Source organism: Acanthochromis polyacanthus, chromosome 10 (genome assembly GCF_021347895.1).
Source record: "Acanthochromis polyacanthus isolate Apoly-LR-REF ecotype Palm Island chromosome 10, KAUST_Apoly_ChrSc, whole genome shotgun sequence".
In the NCBI taxonomy this organism is placed as follows: domain Eukaryota; kingdom Metazoa; phylum Chordata; class Actinopteri; family Pomacentridae; genus Acanthochromis; species Acanthochromis polyacanthus.
The window spans coordinates 8,603,056-8,623,168 of NC_067122.1; the positions used below are offsets into that span (position 1 = coordinate 8,603,056).

General features: G+C 40.4%; 1 protein-coding gene across 2 annotated transcripts in view; it reads left to right on the forward strand.

Annotated features, from left to right (window-relative positions):
- The window catches only part of fstl5 (follistatin-like 5), a 195,700-nt gene that overhangs the window by 123,806 nt on the left and 51,781 nt on the right, over positions 1 to 20,113 (forward strand). The window contains exons 7-9 of one of the 2 annotated variants that reach the window (XM_022202159.2): positions 1,490 to 1,656; positions 5,474 to 5,485; positions 10,639 to 10,759. In XM_022202159.2, the coding sequence (XP_022057851.1) occupies positions 1,490 to 1,656; positions 5,474 to 5,485; positions 10,639 to 10,759 (300 nt within the window). The remainder of the gene's footprint in view (positions 1 to 1,489; positions 1,657 to 5,473; positions 5,486 to 10,638; positions 10,760 to 20,113) is intronic. The other variant, XM_022202161.2, reaches the window with a different exon arrangement.

Genomic DNA, 20,113 nt, shown 5'->3' on the forward strand with positions numbered 1-20,113 from the left:
CCAAATGTGGGATTAGAAGTCTTAAGTCAGAGCTTCCCGCTGAAAACAAGTGTGAGTTGTCTCACGGCTCCAGTCTGATTGGCCTGGATCTAACAGAGCTCGCCAAGTTCACAGTTCAGAGATACAACAAGTGGACTGAGCACGGCAAACGAGTGAGAAGGTTAAAAAAGCATTCAGAAGCCATTGGTACAAGGGCCACTGGAGTCATGCTGTAATTGAAGGTGCTCTCATCCTTATTTTCTGGGCTGGGGCAAGCGAACACTGTCTGCTGGACCTGCTCTTTCATTAGGTTTTGTATTTCATGCCCTTAGGAGCAGAACAAATTGAGTCTCTGTTTCCTTTTGCTCCATTGCTCATTACCCAAGAGAAAGATTAAAAAGCATTCTCTCACAGGCCGCATTACATAACACCACCAAAGACCGGATGAGTGTACATTGTGCTCATTGTCCTCTCAAAATACTGGACACACAAAAGGCGTTAACCAACCATAGCCACGGCTGACCTCTCACAACCCACCTTAGTTTGTTGCCGTATTTGCTGTCAGTGTTGGAGAAAAATGTATTTCTCATCGTCATCAGAAAGAGGTTTTAAAAACTTACGAGTATTGCAGAAATAGTGAAGTGAACAAAGCACTTACTGCGGTTGAGGTGAGGGGTTGCGTTTCTATGGGGAGCCTCTCTGCCAGAGTCTTTTTTTTTTCTTTCCATGTTACTTTTATCAGAAAGGAAGCACTCCTGGGCTTTTACAAGAGTGTGGAGAGTCTGCCTTGTTTTAAACTCTCAGAACACTGAGCATGTTAAAAATATTCCAACTTCCAAGGCACAAAGCAGCGCGCTTCACATGAAATTTCAGCAGTCAGCAGAAGAGCAGTAGTGGTGCCTTCCCAAACGTGTCAGGTTTGTTCTTTTAGCTCAGAAAGAGGTATATGGTGGTGGACACAGGGTCCTTAGAGAGACCGAAAGACAAAGTAGAACTCCCATTATAGTATCATCACATAAATTATGCAAAGTATTTAGAGAGCATTAAATTTAATTCCATCCCATTACTTTGCAAATTGCAATAATTGTGCCACCTCAGTGCATATTTAACACAAAAAAAAACATCTGCTTCTGTAGCTCAACGGCGGCTAATTGAAACACTCTTGTACTGTGTATTCTTGTTTTCAGGCTTCGTTAAGAGCAAACTGTGAGAAAATCATGAATTCATAAATTCCCCGTGGGTTTATTCCTCTGAATTATGAGCTGTTACAAGAAACAGAAGTCCATCAAATTCCAGATATAAAGAGTAGGCAGACAGCCTTAAATGCCGTTTTCCACTTTGTTAGTTCTCTTGCCAAGTTATTCAAATTAAAAGTTTTGCTGAGAGCTGTAATTGTTGCCACTTTTGCTTGACAGTTTTGTTTTTTTTATAAATAACTTCTCTTCTGCCAATCTCCCTGAGACAATCTGTCAAACATTATGTTGTGTTTTTGTTCCCTTCTTGTCAACAGATGTGTATCAGCTCAACCTTCCAGATGACCAGAAAGTCATCGTCACAACGGTCACTGTCGGCCAGAGTGCCGTGTTGACTTGTGCCATCACAGGGGAGCACAGGCCTCCCATACTGTGGAAGAGAAACCATCAGTATCTGAACTCCTTGAACCTGGAAGACATCAATGTAAGTGGCTACCATTACTGCTAGCACAGATATGTAGATAGATGTGCGATCAGATCTGTGATCGCATGTCTCCAACATGTGCAGCGATGAGCTCTAATTACTGCAAAATGACACCAATGTGCCGTCTTTTGCAGTTCAAGTGCTGCCACCTCCCTTACAAGATGGTAAATTCCAGATTATTCAGACTAGATTTTTTTTCTCATCTTATTTCAACTCTATTTTCTTAGCAGTGGCTTGGATTGTCAGCACATTTTATTTGACTGTTGGCACTGGCTTTGTGTTGTAGGGCTGACAGTAATCCGTGATGTCAGGTTGCGTTCTTGGTGTCTGTGTTTGGAGACAGCTGGGAGGGACAGGGATTTCAGACAAAGAAAGAAGATGAAGGGGGATACCAAAGGGGTTCAGCCCTAGAGGAAGGACCTACTTTTACAACTCGGTGAATGGCTGTGTGTGAGTGTGTTAATCTGTATGCGCTACCCCAGACGGCCCCCCTGTGTCACTTTCATCCACATCAAAAGGAGCAGAGATACTTACGTGGCGAGGTACAGAAAGAGGCACAGAAGCAGACCTCCTTTTCCTTACCCTTTCCTCTCTGTGTGTCAAGACTGACCAAGATGAGTGTGATACTGCCATGCATAATTAAGTCAACACTGTCGCAGTAGATAAAGGGAAACCCAGCGAAGCCACTAATGTAACATTAAATGTTGATGACCCTTAAAATGAGTAAGAGGCACCCAGCTGTCGCCAGTCATCCTTGGCACCATCAACTGGCTCTAAACTAGCGCGCTGGTTCTGGTTGTTGGTGATGTGTGATTCCCATAAAGAGCAGAGCCAAAGCCGCGTATATGAGAGAAATCGCTTATCCGCCATTTGCCTTATTCAGTCATTTTCTATAATGTATTATTTCTGCTTTTAAGCAATTCACGGCCAAAAGATGTATGCAAGCGCTCGGCATAACAAAAGAGAAATGTCAAGTCGGATTATTTCTTGAAAACGCTCTGAATATCTTTGGGAGGATTTATGGGAGAGAAAAAAGTGAGATGCAAGGTCTAGTAAGGTCAGCACCGACTTTGATCTATCTTTCATATATTTTTTTCAAGAGCTGTTTTATTGCTCTCTTATTTTTTGGCAGATTCAATGGAACTAGTTTTTGGTTTCATCTCCTGATTTTGCCTGAAGACACACAGCAGAGTTTGGTGTCCCGACCGAGGGTGGTCTTTGTCTGTACTTTGCACACAGTCGTCTGTTTCCCCCTGTGACTAGTATCAGATCTTGCTCAGGTGTACTTTCCATTCAAATGTTAGCTCAGGGATGAAAGCTAGTGCCGTCAAATGATGTTCATTATATCCATTACAGCAAAAAAGCTTTGTCCTCAGTCCATCAATTACTGGAATAGAGACTTAAAACGACCTTAAAATTGTTAGACATTGCTATGATTAAAAACACACACACACACACACAAAAAAACATCTTTGCTCGGCTTTTGGAATCATACAGGCTTATTTTTTTCTCTCATTATTGATAGAGTGGAGCGAAGAACAGGGTTTGTTGGTAATCAATCAAAGCTTGGCCTTCTGTGGTTTGCAACCATCACACTCTTGGAGAAAGCATCAAAATTTAATGCCAGTCCACAGAACTCTCAGTCTGAGTTGTACATCACAGAGAAAACATAGCTGAAAGAAGGACAACGGTTTACATTTTAATTAACCCTGAACCACTCTGGTACCCCCGAGTCTTTATATTCCTTCTATTTAATGTTGATGCATAAATTACTCTTGTTATGTCTCCATGGTACATGTATTGGGTTGATGCCACGGCAGCTTCATGAAGTGAGACCGAGTTAAACTACTACAGAGACCAATCTTTCTCTCTCCAGACTGAGAGAACTTGATGTGCTTTGACCCTCTGGGTATGCGATTGTCAGATCTGATATTTTTGTAGTTGGTACCGAACAAAGTCTGAGCTCACGACTTCTGCTGCTGCACAGATTACCTCCAGAGCGGCTGCACCAACGCAGAGCACCACCAGCAAGTGAATCAGCACGAGTGCTAACGGTCTCCTGCGATTCAACAGAAAACTGTGTGCAAACCACGCAGCAGCAAGGGGAACTACCAATGGAACACGAGCGGCTTAATCCAGATTTATTTTTGGCTCTCAGACTTCCAGTCAATCATTGTTGTTCTTTCCAGAGAGGAGAATGGATTTTGTCTGCACCTGGCATCCACAGACCCATTCGAAATTGCCTTGCAGACAATTTCTGTATAATTGCTGGCTGTTAATATTTGTGAGCATCCTCTGCCAGCCTTAATGAGAGTCATATTCCTGTGAGTACACATGGGAGGTTTATGCAGTCTAATCTCGCAGGCCTTCCCAGTTTAGAAGGTGGCTATTTTAGAATTTTTTTGTCGACATTCAGACTTAGTGAATCGCACATTAATCCCAGTGGGGCGCTTGTATCCTGGAGTTCAATAGAGCCTCTCTAAATTTTGACAAAGCAGCTTACTGTAATTCCATGAAGTTGACAGTTGCTGGCTATTGCATCATCATCCAAGGCTGTCAGTATTTCAATCCTCCCTGAGTGGCCGAGCCAAAGACACAGTCGTGTACTGTGTTTGCGTGTGCGTGTGCGTGTGCGTGTGTGTGTGTGTGTGTGTGTGTGTGTGTGTGTGTGTGTGTGTGTGTGTGTGTGTTTGTGTACATTAATGCTCGCATCTAGGGATGGGGACTCTGGGGTTCCAGCAATGAAAAATGCATTTGATATTTGAAAATCCATCTATGTGAAAGTGTATGTTGGGGGGAAATGTTGAAGTTTATTTATGAACTTTTTAGGAGTCATACATCGTCGTTGGACAAGTGAACCTAACAAGAAAAAAAATATATATCTGATTTAGCAAAATCTGTGAATTGAATCATGGGAAAACATGAATTTGTTTAAAATAGAGCATCTGTTTTGAAGATAGACATGGCAGCTTCAAGAGGAGCAGATAAAACAAACGGTAAATCCGAGCTGAATCTTTCTTCTTCTCCTTATCTTGTCCATTGGAACAGGTGCTGTTCTCTACCATAATGCTCAGTGCAGTATTCACATTATTTCACCACGGTGAAAATATTAAATGTATGTGATTATTTATATCTGTGGCCAGCTTTGATCAGCATGGACCGCTATTTGTATTCCTCCCGTGCTGTTTCAGGTGGATGATTAAATCAAGCTGTGCAACAACATACTGCAGATAACACTCAGATCTTACTGGAATGCAGTGGCCGGTTTTACTACGTTTCCAACTTCTATCAAGATGGGTTTTTTGCTGAATTAATTATATGGTCAGGGAGGCCAGAATCTCGCTGCTGTGCTTGACAGTAAGCTATGTACTGGACTAACTTCAATGGGGCTGCAGCACACTATTATTTTCTAAAAAAAAAAAAAAAGTTTATCTGCTGATTATCTTCGTGTGCAGCTGTTTGCTTTACAAAACACCAGAAATCAGTGAAATACTCATCAGTTTATATCATCAAAAGGTTTTGTTTGTCCAACTGGAGCCATCCCTGAGTCAGAATTTTCAGATTTGGCAGCCTGGGTTGATGCATTGACTACAGGGAGGTGGGGGGCACTGAGTTGTTTAGCCTGATTCAAGATAAGAAAAGATGCAAATCTTCCATTTTTTTTTTAACCTGAGCAGTGACTTCTCTGCATTTTTATGAATGTAAAGTATGTTGATAGCTTGATAGTTGATTGCTTCACCTGGTTGCTTTACAGCCCATTTCTAATGCCTTCAGAACTGAACCTCTAAATGTTTGACTTCTGTTTCTTCCCCAACAGATCCCATCCCAGGTAGGGTGTTGTTTTTGGTCTCCACAAACTGGCATTGCATCACTCTTTTTCATTCCATTCACAAAAAGCCCACAAAGCTAGCAAAGTGCCTGCAACACATGCATGTTGTTGCAATCCAAATCAAACTTTTAGTTTCAAATAAGGAGCTGTAGACATCGACATTATGCTCTTTTACTGGAATCGGATTCTGCAGGAATTATCTTATGGACAGTTTGAAGAAATAAACCGGTAAGAATAAAGGCTTACATTTGTAAATGGTAAATCTAGAAAATATTTAGTGGCATAAATGGCACAAATTAGAGCTGAAAGAACACTTAACTTTTCAGTATTTGAAGGGGATATTCCATCAAAACACAGCAAAGACACATTTTTTCACCCCATACCAGACGGTGGGAATCAGCCATGTAGATAATTCTGGTTTTGTATGTGAAGGTTTTAAGACACCTGTCACACAGATTTAAACCTCGACCCATATGAGAGAGGTGATGGGAATTTCGTTTCTGATGTGCTCAGCATCAGAACAAATTAACTTCGACACCAACATGTCTTTCCCTAATGCCGGGCAGGGAGTGCTGTGAAATCATTAATTCACTTCAATTAAAAATATTTTTATCGTTCCCAAAGGGACCTTTGAGGTAGCGAGCCTGCAAACAAATCATATCCAGATAACTCACCTACACACCAACACACCTTTTAATGGGTTTAAAATGTATATGTATGTTTTATAGAAAGAAAGAAAGAAAGAAAGAAAGAAAGAAAGAAAGAAAGAAAGAAAGAAAGAAAGAAAGAAAGAAAGAAAGAAAGAAGGGTTTCTTGGTGTTTTTCAAAATGTTATTTACTTCCATAAATTACTTGCCTGGAAAATCCAGACTGACTTTATTTATGTATTAATATAAATACAAATAAAGGCAGTCTGGCATTGTGATGATAGGAGACGATTTCAAAAAGGAGGGGCTAACAAATGCAGCTTGAACGAGAAAGAACCAATCAGCGTAACACGGATGTGACGCACAAACAAATCAACCTTGAAGTCCATGTAGTCCAAACAACAATGGCATGCAGCCGAGAAAGCGTCGCGGTGAATGATTACTGCCGTTTTTGTCACAAAAATCTGCGAATACATGGGGTACTCTCAAGTACAACACTTATTTTTGAAAAGGCTACACAACAAAAGACTCCTTCCGAACGATTAGCGGTGTTAGGAATAACTTTGTTAATGTTTGTGTTTGGTTACGGGAGGTGCGCAGGTGTTTTATGGGTAATCCAGGCGCTGAAGATGACGCAGCATTAACTCCCGCCTCCCATGCTATGATTGGTCGTACCAAACTTTCCCGGGAGGGAAACGCGATTCAATTCGCCCAATGCCAAACTGATTCTCCTGTATCTCCTAACATGGAGATAGGAGATTACATGGAGATTTAGTTTGGATTTTCCAAGCTAATAAATTACAGCAGCAGAAATCTCATGTCTCATATACAGAGGCACATGAAACTGAAACTAACTGCATGAAGTAACTATAGTTAAGTAATAAAATGTCCCTTTAATGTCAAAAAACAACCATTTAAAGGTGTATTTCCTTAATAATAGCTATTCATTCTCGGAAAGCAATGCCACTCCCTGGATACACTGGAGGGTATTTTTTCTCATATACATATTGCATATCATCTTCCTCAGGCAAAGTTTCATAAGGACGGGCTGGAAACTTTCTCAAAGGCCATTTTCTGAAATGCCTCGTCACTACCGGAGGTTAGCCATCCGGTGAGGTGGCTCTTTGGTGTCCTTTCAGAGGTGACCCGTTAGTGACAGCTTTATTAATTATAGTTTCTTGAGGGCTATGGCCTATTTGTAAATCCACCTCTACCTGCCCTTGTCTCCCTTCCCTCTCAGTATCCCACCCATGCCTGCTTTGTCTGCAGAGAGCTGGGTGCTGGGTGCTGCTGATAGCTGAAGTGAGGGTGGTGAGGTGAGGTGGAGGAATCATGTCGACAGCCTCCGCCGTGGCTCGTTCCACCCCTCTGAGTTTCATTTCTCCCCCCATTCATTTTTCATTTAAGAAGGTGACACAATATGCTCTCAGCCCAAGGGGCCAAAACGCACCATCGATTTCCTCTCATATTGTGAAGCTCTGATGCTTCACTCAGCCCGAGCCGTTAGCGAGCTCGTAAGTTAGATCAGAGCACACCGGGACGAACTGATAAACACACTGTACGCCTGTAAACACGACGGCTGACTCTCCTTGCTTGTCTGTAGACATTTAAGGGTAAGCTTAATGCCAAGATGCAAAGCCTGCAAAGATGTGATCAAAATGTTAAAAGCCATTTAATGAGGAAACCACTTTTCTTCTTATGAACTCTTCTGAAAGAGGACTTTGTAATTAGGGCTGAACAAAAGAATGATGTGTTCAGTTCTCAGAAACGTGAAGCACGCAGGCGGACTCATGGACATTCTTGAGAGCAAAAGTTCACACTGTTAAAAGATATCTGGATGATTTTTTAATGCAAGGCAGCAATCAGGAATGAACACGTTTTGGCACTTGGCCTTCATCGAGTTAGGTGGTACTGATGAATGCTCTAATGAAGGCTGAGTGCCACAGCACGTTCTTTTTCTGAAAAACTGCTGTGCATGGCGAAGTGGTGAAGCCTATTATCGAGAGAAAAAGAAGTTCTTTTAGATCTAAATGGTCTCTAAAGACTTACAACACTTTCACATGATCAAGCTAATGTGCCAAAATAACTATTGTCATATAGTTTAATACAGATTAAATTTTTCTCAAATGAGGAAAGGCATGATAACGTGAGATTCAGGATTAAATTAAAACAAAACTTTTTTAAAGTGAAAACACTTCTCGTCTTCTTACAGTGAAGTGTAAGATCAAACCAAGAAAGATGTAATTTAAATATCATATATACTGTAATTGTAGTACAGAAAAAAAAACTTGCAGTATTAGTTTAGTAACATTGTATAGTTTTTTTACATATTTGTGTGAAATCTTCTATCTCCTACAGCAACTGATGTGTCAAATTAACGATGATCCAATATACACAACCGTTCAAAAGTTTGGGGTCACTCAGACAATTTCATGTTTTCCATGAAAACTCACACTTTTTCTCGTGCTAACGTAATTGCACAAGTGTTTTTTAATCATCAGTGATCCTTCTTTCAGCACCATTAGCTAACACAATGTTAGAACACAGGAGTGATGGTTGCTGGAAATGTTCCTCTGTACCCCTATGGAGATATTCCATTAAAAATCAGCTGTTTCCAGCTAGAACTGTAATTTTCCAGATTAACAATGTCTAGACTGTATTTCTGATTAATTTAATGTTATCTTCATTGAAGACCTGCTTTTCTTTCAAAATAAGGACATTTCTAATTGACCCCAAACTTTTGAACGGTAGTGTAAAAAAAATATAAGAATCTACAAACAGGGATTCAATATTAGAAAGTTGGATGGCTGTGTTGGAAACAGAATGAAAAACAAAATCAAGCAGGAAGAGATTCTTGCTGCAAGTCGACAAGATATATAAGTGAAAGCTGACAGTGCAGGGACGATGCATGTAAACAACGTCAGCACGACCTGATTCTGAAAACTGCAATACTTTATCTTTTATATATTGTTTATTCAAATAATTATATGTCACAACCAGTGCTATATTGCAATTCCCTAAAACAGGGGCTATGTTTAAGTGTAAAAACCTCTTGTCTGGTTATTATTATTATTTTTAGGCCCAAAAAATAATCTAAATTTGTAAAACTCCATTTCAATGGCACACATGGTTGGCCACGTATAACTGCTGGCAAATAACTGCAGGCCGTGTGGAAGTGGTAATGTCAAAATGTCAAAATCTAGGATAAATGCTTCAAGTCATCGATCTCACACTGAATCTAAATGCACAATATGGATTCTATTTTATATACTGCACCTCTTACTGTAGTTTGGGAGCGTTAGAGTCAAAATAAGAGATGATATTTGTCTCATTCTTTGGGATGCTTGCAGTCCAAACAGGCTGTTACTCTTAGGTTTACCATTAGGTGAAAAAGTGAAGGATTTCTTCACCAAATTTCATTCTTATTACTGTGAAAACACGAAGCAGGAAAGGAAGTTGATTTTCATTGGAAACCAATAAGCTCTTTATTGAAGCAATTACCTCCTTCTTTCTGAGAGCTGACATACTTTTTAAGAATATGATATTGCTCTGAGGATCTACATAATAGAAAAACTCATTACAATGTCCTGTGAAGATGACTTTTTATTGCAGTGTGGTTTTAACGAGGTGACAGACATCCACTCTTTAGCAGACGATTCATCACATCAGCACACCATCAATGGGCTTATTAGCTTTGGGGGCTTCTTTCTGTGCTACAGCTTGAACAGTTTATTCTTCTGTTTGCTCTTTTCCTTCTGCAGCACCATTTGTGTGTGTGTGTGTGTGTGTGTGTGTGTGTGTGTGTGTGTGTGTGTGTGTGTGTGTGTGTGTGTGTGTGTGTGTGTGTTAATAACCACAACACAGCATGAACTAATCATGTTTCAGTTGTCTCTCCACGGTCATGGCTAGGTTTTGGTTTCATTACAGATTTTGCTTTGCTTTAAATAGGCCACATGAGAACCGCATTTGTGGGATGTGCATGCTAACCAAACAGTGAACGCTCACATGCCGCCTTGCTCGGGGAAAATGACACTTTAAATGAGCAGCAGAAGTTATTCTGATTGTGTCTGCAACACTTCGTCTCCCCGTTTTTGTTTTGAAAGCAACTAACGCTTTGTAATTTCTACACTAATCAATTGCAGCCTCGGTCCCATTCCATGAGATCACTTCCCTCTGATTGGAAAAATGACACGGACAAGAAGGCAATTTTTCTTAACTGCGCCTTTGACAGTTATTTTCTGCAGTTGTTTTCTGTGGTGCTAAATGGCTTCAACTTTTGACACAGATTGATGGACATTTACTCCACACTGTGCATTTTCGGATGACATGTGATAGTTTTCATTTCCTCGTCTGAAAGAGATTCTCATCTGCACACCGCGGGCTTGTTGCATTTCCATTGAAACCGTTCATTTCCAGCTCGAAATGCCGTCAACCACACCTGCTGCTCCTAGATTGCAAATTGCTTCGCTAAACGATTAAAGCTCCTTTTTCCCGTATGTCTGACAGGACTTTGGGGATGACGGCTCCCTGTACATCACCAAGGTGACCACTACTCACATGGGCAACTACACCTGTCACGCTGACGGATACGAAAAACTGTTTCAGACCCACACTCTTCAAGTGAACGGTAAGCGCTTCTTATTTAATTAATTTTGTCCTACATCTGCTGTACAACATTAGCCACTCTTCTGGATCCGCAAACTGCTTTCTACCATTAAAGTTATATTAAGTGAGAGAACTGCTGGTGTAGTTTAAGAATTCATCTGCTGTTATGGTGGGCAGGAGGAAGATTTATAGTCTCACCGACTTAAAGACAGATTTGCACCTATTCTTAAGATTTAGTGTTTTGTTATGCTGTCAAAGTGACTGTATGCGATTTCTGTTATTACTGCTATGACATAGCGTTTTTTAAATATCTGACAGAGGTAGAGCCAGTATTTTTTATTTTTTTTTTAATTAACAAAACAAAGCAGAGAAGCAGAAATTCACTATTAAGCCCCTTTAAGACATGCATTCCTTTTGGTTAATCTGATGGCATCTGAATGTTTTGGTTTCTTGTCTAAATTGGAACAAGTATGAAGGATTAGAGACTAACAGAATAATGAGAATCACCAATAATGAATGCAATCTGAGCTTTCCACCTGTTTGTAGGAGTCTTTCCTCGGATTTCATTAAATACCTGCAGCATCAAACAACAGGAATAAGCTAATTAATTGCTATAATTGTAAATTATCCCCAACATGGAAGCAGGATTGATCAGAATCTAACAGTAGATCACTCTGTGTACTTTTCTTTACTTTTCCTCAGACAGGTGAGCTGTCACACATAGAGATACTGTTTAAAAGCTACAGTTGAACAATCTGTTACAGAGTGGATTCAGATCTGTTTATTAGTGGTGTATAATGCACTATTTTACTTGATATACTGTCCAATCTGTCATCTCTGACAAACATCAGAGGTGTAAAGTGATTCTCTCTGTCATGATTGTGGAAGCCAAGAACAACATCAACATAAAAGTGACTTATGTCTGAAGGACAGGATGTGGTCACTTCAACAAACCGATGAATCCAGAAATGTTACCATGCCTGAAAAGGGCTTTACCTCAAGTATTTATTCCTGGGATGCAACGGTCCTTTCCAAAAGGATCCCTCTCCAGCAGCACTTCAAAAGAGAGTGGCTCAGTGAATGATTGTGGAGGGCACTCCTTATTAATGGAGACTCACTGCAAATAAATGGGGAAGCTGAGTTACACCTCAGGAAAAAATGATAATACCTGCTGCTGCTGCTGCTGCAAAAAAACAAAACAAAAACAGAAACAGCCACTAACAATGTATATCTTACTACATGTGTTGTATATTTTAAAGTAGAAGCAGGGAAGTATTGTGAAAGTGTCTCTGTCATGGCAGCTGCATCTATGTGAAAACAATTATTATGACTCGAATCTGCACCTAATGTTAGCTTTATGGAGCTTTACTGTGAGTTTACACTGACTGTGAAGCTTCCACAACTTTACTTTTCCGGTTTCACCTCCACTGCACTTATAGGGTTTTGGTTGCTGCAGCTATTCTCTGAGTAAACCCAGTTTACACTCTGTTCAGCACCAAAAAGCCGTTAGCGACTATGTGGTGCAGCATTTGCCACCTAAAGAATTCAGATGTTTACCTTAGGAGCTGGTACAGACCAAAAAGAGAATGAGAAGGAGAGCGAATGGTAGGCTTTGATTCACCATCTGATCAAAAACATGACTCCAAATGAATGACGTTGCTGCTCCATAGACGATAAGTAATATGTGATAAAGTGTCATGATACGCCAGCGTTGTGCTCAGAACTTCTTTTCGCAGCTCCCAAGTGGCCACACAAATAAGTTATTTTTGTTTTTCATTGTCTCACTTTCAGTTCAGTTAAAGGCCAATAGACTGATGATTTCAATAATTCATTTTCTGCTCTAGTGAGATTTCTGTTTGTCTCAAGTCAACCTCGCCTCCACAGAATTATAAACCTATATAACTAAACTGCAATTCTCAATTACAGTTTTGGGGAAACACATTCTCTGTCAGATTGGGTTTGTTTGTAGTATATCTCAGGCATGTTACAAATTATCACATATTTGCCATTTAGTTTATCACTTTACCGTTCCTCCTTTTCCATTCAGTCGTATTATAATAGGGGGAAACTCGTCCAGTGGTTGGGTAATTTTGGTGTTTAAATTGAACCAGGCTTCTCATGTGTAGTTACTGATGTGAAGGTGATAACCAAAAAGTGATATTTACCAAAACTTAACCAACCCAACCATAGTATCGGTGCCTAAATCCAACCAAAAAGCCACTGAAAACCAAAAGCAAATGAGTGAAATTGAAACTTCAGCCTGAGAGTCATGGTTCTATATGGGACATGGGGTCTGGTCTACTGCAGAAAAGTCCTGTGCCATTTGTTCCAAAATTAAATTCTGCTTCTTTCAGAATATAAATGAGAATGCAGTTTAGTTGTACAGAAAGATAATTTGGTGGAGACGGTTTCTCTGGCAGCCTTGCAAGTCCTTCTTATTTTGCTCGATATTTAATTATCACGCCCCTTTTTCGATGCAGAGAGTGTTCCACGTTTGTTTGTGTGGTTGGTGAGAGCCCAACCTAATTTAGCAACAATGCCAGTTAAACTTTGATAAGTTTTACATTCTGCTCTTTGCTAATTGGTCGAGGGTAGTCAGTATGGTGAACAAAATGTGGTAACGCAAAAACAGAAAGACCGTGGAGAGGGCAAAGGTGAAGGGGGTCGAGCTTGCATGAATGAGACCGTTTTCTTCCACCCTTTTTCTAATGAGCTGAATGTAAATAAATCACAATGGGTAGCCAGTGTAGAAAGCCCTAGATCTTCATTACATTTGACAGACAGTTGGTTCATTATCATTCTTCTAAAAGATTACTCTGAGGTTAATTGCAGTGATATACAGGTCTTATTATAGCCAGTGCTGTGGATATGGAAACAGGGTGAATCCCACGGGACCGGTGACTTTTGGTTGTAATTAATACTGTAACTTCCAGATGACCTTTTTGCCGAAGACTATGAGTTTCACATTCTCAGTCTGGGTGAAGCCTCAGAGGACCTGCTATCACCCGGCCATGACGACTGAGCTTTTCTAAAACTCAATTAAGAAACAGCTGAAACAGGGTAATTCAGGGGAAGCAGATTCGGAACGCTGTCCATCACTCCGAAGCCACAAGAGAATGAAGAGATATACATTTGGAGTTTTATTCTGAGCAGCTGATGAAATTTCGACTGGAAGCGCATTTAGAGGAACTTTTTGATTTCCCTGTGAAGCAGGCTGAGAGCAGAGAGGCTTCCGTATTGTGAGTTATGTGCAGCTTGTGGAGGATCATTAGGGAGGTTTGGTTTTGATCCTTACTTTACCTACTTACCCACACAAACTGACTCATCAAAATGTCCCTCTTGGATTTTGCACAAGCATTTTGTGTATTGGCCGCGCGCTTTTATTGACAGCCTGCCTCCTTATAATGTCCACCTCATCTTAATGAAGACACTGGGATGCTATCTTCAGTGTACACTATTATCCTCAAGATGTTCATTTCGTTGCGATTATTTGTTATCCTCATTCTAGAGTGTCAGAGCTTTTTCCTTTCTTTCTTTTTTGTTGTTGTTGCAGTGAAACCACTATACCCACAGGAATCAATGAAGCTGCATCTAATTTGTACCGTAGCTACAAAGTTTGTCCACTCTCCCAGCCACTTGAGCAGAAAACAAATCGTTGTTTGGAATGAATTAATGAAAGTCTTGGTTGAGTCGTCTAATACACCAACCAGTTCTGCTGCTGCAAAAATGCATTCAATAGATTAACCTGGAAAGCTGCATTCAATTTGAAAACATCATTAGGAATGAAGTATTTGTGATGTATGTAGCACACCTGAAGTTGTCTTCTTGTGTCAGGCAAAGTTATCTTTCAAATGTTTGCTTTAGCTGTTTGCAGTTATTTGTGATAGAATAGAAGCAGTGTGCATGCACTGTGCTTTACAACAGTGTTTCAATATTGCCCTTTCTCTGCTTGTAAAACTGATTTGATTATACCCTTCCCATCTCATCCAGGCAGGAGCTATGTGCCCTGTGACCCTGGAAGTCATACTGGTGGGGGTTAACTGTCCTTGGTAGGGTGTGCTAAGTGAAGCAAGCACAATGAGACGGATTCAAAGAGCTAGTAGGCGAGCCTATACCCACGGGGCCTTGTTATGAGCCTTGAGGTTAGCTGTGGGAGGCAGCGGCACAGGCCCAGGTGTGCTGATCCTTTGCATCAAAATGGACCCTCGGGGCCTGGAATGTCATATTTCTTGTGGGAGAGGGCAACAGCTTGAGGTGCAGCCATACCAGCAAGAACTCACTTCAAAACACTGCAGCAGCCCCGTTGTAAGCAGAATCCTTGATTAGAACCGAATTGCCTTTTTTCCACACTTGCTGGATGTATGTGTGAATACTCACAAGCCCCTAGCTGGAAAGCTGCTGTGTTGTAGTTTTTTTTGTTTGTTTGTTTTTTTTTTACCTGAGAACCAGATGGTTTTTCGTGTTACTGGGTTTTGTGGAGGTAAAGTGTCTCGCTGTGTGTCGGTGCTGAAGATCAGTTCACACAGAGTGCACAAACTTGTGGATTTGGAGTGTCTGTAGGGGGTCATAGGAAGGGGGCCATCTGCGGAAGTCCTATCTGTGTTAAAGGGACATGACTAACTGCAATGAAACTGGGAAAGAGTGATGAGTGGAGTCTTTTGCACTCTGCATAAGCTGACTTTAATGAATGAGATTAAGGGAATTAAACAGTTTGTTTTAATGATAACCTAATCTGCAGTCAATGTGCAGCAGACAGTTAGAGAAGAGCCTTCAAACGCTCACGTTTTGAAACATACATACAGAAGGAAGACGAATTAAAGGAAAATCCTGAATGCTTCACCCCAACAGTGAGTGATCACTTTTATCCGATAATGAAACATTTCTGTCTTAATGGGAGCATTCTCATCCAGAATGGCAATGCCTTAATCCATTAGACACAAGGGGTCACTGAATGGTTTTAGTATGAAAATGATGTAAATTTATTTGCTACGATCTCAGGCCAGCTGAACATCTATGGGAGATTTTGGACAAGCAATTATCAACACCAAAGAAGGGTATATCTTTTGGAAGAATGGAGTCCCATCCCTCTAGTAGAGTTCCAGAGACTTGAGGATTCAATGTTGAGGCACACTGAAGTTGCTCTAGCAGCATTTGATGGACTAACATCTTACTAAGACACTAGATGCTGTTTTTCGTTTAATTTGTCACCAATCTGTGCTATGAGTATCATTTCTGAAATTGACAGCATTTTTTAACATTTACAATTAATTTCAAGCTTTATGTGTGGTTTTTGTTAATTTTTACTAAATAGTCGATACAAATGTCAGTCGGTCACCACTGAGAATAAATTAGTGGTAGCTGAAATACAGCTTTATGCACAAATGCAAGCCTCTGAAGGATCCTGCATCGAGAGGTTCTAGGGACTCCAGAGGAACCAGCCGCTGCAAATATATGTTTTTCTCTCTTAATACAGTGAATACGATGTAATCTTCCTCATTGCACTTTTATCTGAATGAACCTGTCTTAACTCTGAATCACACACGTCTTTTCACACTATGACGATGTCTCTTAAGTTTATGTGAAATTTCCAGTGTTTTCACACCTTTTGGAAGGCATTGCAATATTTCACACATTTCATCTGCAGAAAGGTCGTTCTTTCTCCCCACACTGCATGAAACCCGAACAACCTCCTTATGTAGTTTCCTTTTAATTAGGGTCATCCGCCAAATTAATTATCAAACCTGTATGAAATCAATGTCAGTGTTATTACCAGGAGAAACAACACAAGCAAAATGCTTCATTGAAAAACAAACAAAAAAATGTTTATTTCACTGAAATCCTACATGCACGATAATTTGGAACACGGCGTACCTCTTCCTGTTAGACAAATTAGTTTTAAATTCCCTCGTTAGTCTTAAACTCCTAAAAACTCATCTTCAGGTGTCAAAGTTGACAGGTCAAAATGATATGGCTGCTTATTTCGCTTGTCACAAATCTTCTAGCATTAAAAAAAATGTTATCAGGACCTTGATCTACTCTCTAATTACATTAAGAATCAAAGAAGTGCTAAAGATGTCATAGCTCCAGTTATGTTTTTCCACATTAGAAAAAACAAAAAAACATCTGTTCTATTCTGGTGCCTGTTGTTCAGCTCTCTATTGTTTTGTGCAACAGATACCCTATGGACCGAACTTCCCTGATTTAAATTTTATTATTTAGATTCCTTGTAGTAAATAATAAATCAAATAGAAAATACGCATTAAATGAGGAAAAGTTGCCCAGATCCTGTGCGCGCACTAACACACAGACAGCTTTACTGTTTTCAAGGTACAAATGAAAGCGCGTACAAACACGACGCAGAAGAATTCCCCATAGATCCATTATGCTCCATAATTTCTGTCCTAGATCTGTTTTTTTTTTTTTTTTTTTTTTTACCTCGAGCAGCTTTACGGTTTTTTACTTTTGTTTTACCCTTGAAAAGTACTTTTCCACTGGCTGTGTGATGTACGTGTGACACACTGGATTCAGGCTTTGGACAAAACAGTTGTCTGAGCAGGATTCCACCCTCATCTCCACGGGAGGCATGAAGCTCAGATGGGAGAAAAATCACAACGGAGACAGAAAGCAAAAATCATGGTGTGTGTTTGCGGATGTCAGTGTGTGCAGACAGTATTTCATTAGGTGCTTCTGGGTTTTTCTGGTTCAGAACGGGGCTACAGGGGCGACTACACTCAAACAGCATGATCAGTTTGCGTACAGTATGAGTAATAAATCTGTTTTAGTCTGTCTGTGCAGATTCTCTGTCATCCAGGTCATAGTAATTGTAGGAGCTTCACTAGAAATCAACTGTGCTTCTCTTTCGGTTCTTGGAGATGTTTCACCTCTATAGAAGCAGAGGCAGAGCTGAAGAAGCCACTTAGATGAGAGGTAAAATGTCTTCAAGAACTGACAAGAGAAGTCCAACTGATTCCTACTGAAGCTCCTACAAAATCTGTGTTGAAATGTAAGCATCTTCCTGTTATTTCTGGCCGTTTGATAAACCTAAATGTCCTACATTCTCGAGCAAACAAGATGGAAATGCACAAAACTAGCTCTGTAATTCTCACTTGGTTGTTTTCCTTTGATATTGGCTACAACCTTTATAGGGGGCCAACAAATATTCCTCCATGCAGAAAAAAAACCCAAACCCTGTGTGTGTTCTGAGCAGATGTGCACAGGATCATGTGTGTTCCCCTTTGAGTTTGTGTTGTTCATAGCACCTGGTCAGTCCTCACAATCCAATGGCTATGACCGGTCTGCTTTTATTTATTTTTTTTAGCAACGACCACGAGTTTGGTTTGATTGAAGAGCTGTAACACGTCTGGCAGGCTTAGTTGGAAATCTCCCAGTGGTGTGATGGTGAAGTGGTCTGCTGCCATGGTATTTGTGTGATCTGTGCTCTTGCATGCATGTGTGTGTCTGCACGCCTGCTCGTCTTCTGGAGCACCATGGCCGACGGGAGCCTCGCTGAGTGATTGACGACTGGCTGGGGAGCTTTATGATGGAGCTGTCAGTCCTGCTGTGTCGCATTCTCCTGGCAGTGGCTCTCCTGACACTCTCAGAAACCCATCAGAATGCAACTTCTCTCACATCTTGTCTGAATCAAGTTTTGAGTGGAAAAATCCCACTGCCCGGCTTGCTGCTTTCGTTTTTCACGACTGCCTGGGCAGAGGAAACGGTGATTTGCACGCAGGAATCAAGTGTACATGTGCACAATAATGGACTGTGAAAGCGAGGTACTTTCAAAAGGAACAGTTAGCACTTTTCCTGCTGAGATACTGCAGAGACTTGGTGAAACATGCCAATCTTCACCGAAAGAGAAGACAGACTATTTTTTCATGTTTTGAGGCAATACAGTAGGCAAAAGGTTCATCCATGCATTCATTTTATCTTTTATGAGGATGAAAAGTAAGCTGAACATGATAAGACACCAGTTATTTTTGGTCTCCAAAATAAGCACCCGCCTCAAAATGGAAAAATTAAAAACAAATGGGCAAAAGTTGTTGAGTTACTCCTAAGTAGGAATGTCCCAAGCCCACTGGAGAATTTCTAACTGATCAAAATCTGCATCAACCTCTGCCCAATTTGTCAGATACTCCCTGGGATAAAGTAATGTTGTTGTAGTTTATCCCAGCTTAAATTAACATTTATCAGCGAGATGAAGTCAAGAAGCCTTATGGAAGTATTTATCATGGTGCCCCTTTACCAGCTCAACTTCCACAGTGCTCTCTGTTTGGTAACCATAGTATTTAATGGTAAATTGTACTGCAAGGCACAACCAGGTACTACAGCTAATCTACAGTATGTGGAGTGTGTACTATGTGTGTACTAGCATAATGGAATTGGGTATTGGTATATACTAAATATTAATTAAGTCAGATTGTCTCAAGAGTATAACCAAAATTAAAAAAACAAAAAAACAAAACAATCCTGATCATTATCCTCCGTACTGCTAACAGTTAAGTAACACTGTTGATGCATCTAAGAATATATGAGGCATCAGAGTCAGGAATAACTCTTAAATGTTGTTGATGACGAAGTAACTGCAAATACACATGATTTTCTCAACATTCTTAGCTCCACAATTGGTCATCAAGACTGTGAAATGAAAAAATTGTCCTTTTCTGCAGTGTTTATCTTAATTATTTAGATTTCCATCACAAACCTTTGACTCCCTCTACTTGTTTACCACAAAACAGAGTTGCTTTTGATTTGTGCTCCATCTTTGAGCACCAGAACAAGATGGCTTCCACAAGAGACGAGCTCCGACAGGTGACAGGTGGCTTCTCTAACTTAATGTCTTTTTAATGTTTTGTCTTTTCCTCAAACAACAACAAGTTGTGTCACTTCTAAGATTGAATATCAGCGCACGGCAACACCCAGTGCTGTCAACATCGTGTAAACAACTTTAACTCCTTGAAGCTTTAAAACTGCCTAAACAAAACAGAATATTAAAACATAATATAAAAAAATACTAATGTGTGTCCTAAACCTGTGTCCCTGCGTTAAATATTCAGGGATCTCTTGGTTCTGGCCCAATACAAAATGCATTTAGAGCCCTGTAATTAATTCCGCTTTCCTGATCTAACAGCCAGGTATGAAGGAGGTGTGAGTGGAGGTCAGTTACTCCACTGCTCATTATCGCTCCATAACAATGAAGCAACAACAAGTTTTATCCAGTAGTAACTAAACTCTTGTAGCTACACCCAATCTACCAAATTCTGCTGTATTCTGAAATGTGTCACATTACGGAAGATGGTGATGCTGTGACGTCTGTTTCACTGTTATTTGGAGGCATGTCCACCTGCCTTTAATGGTCATATAGAAGCCAGAATCT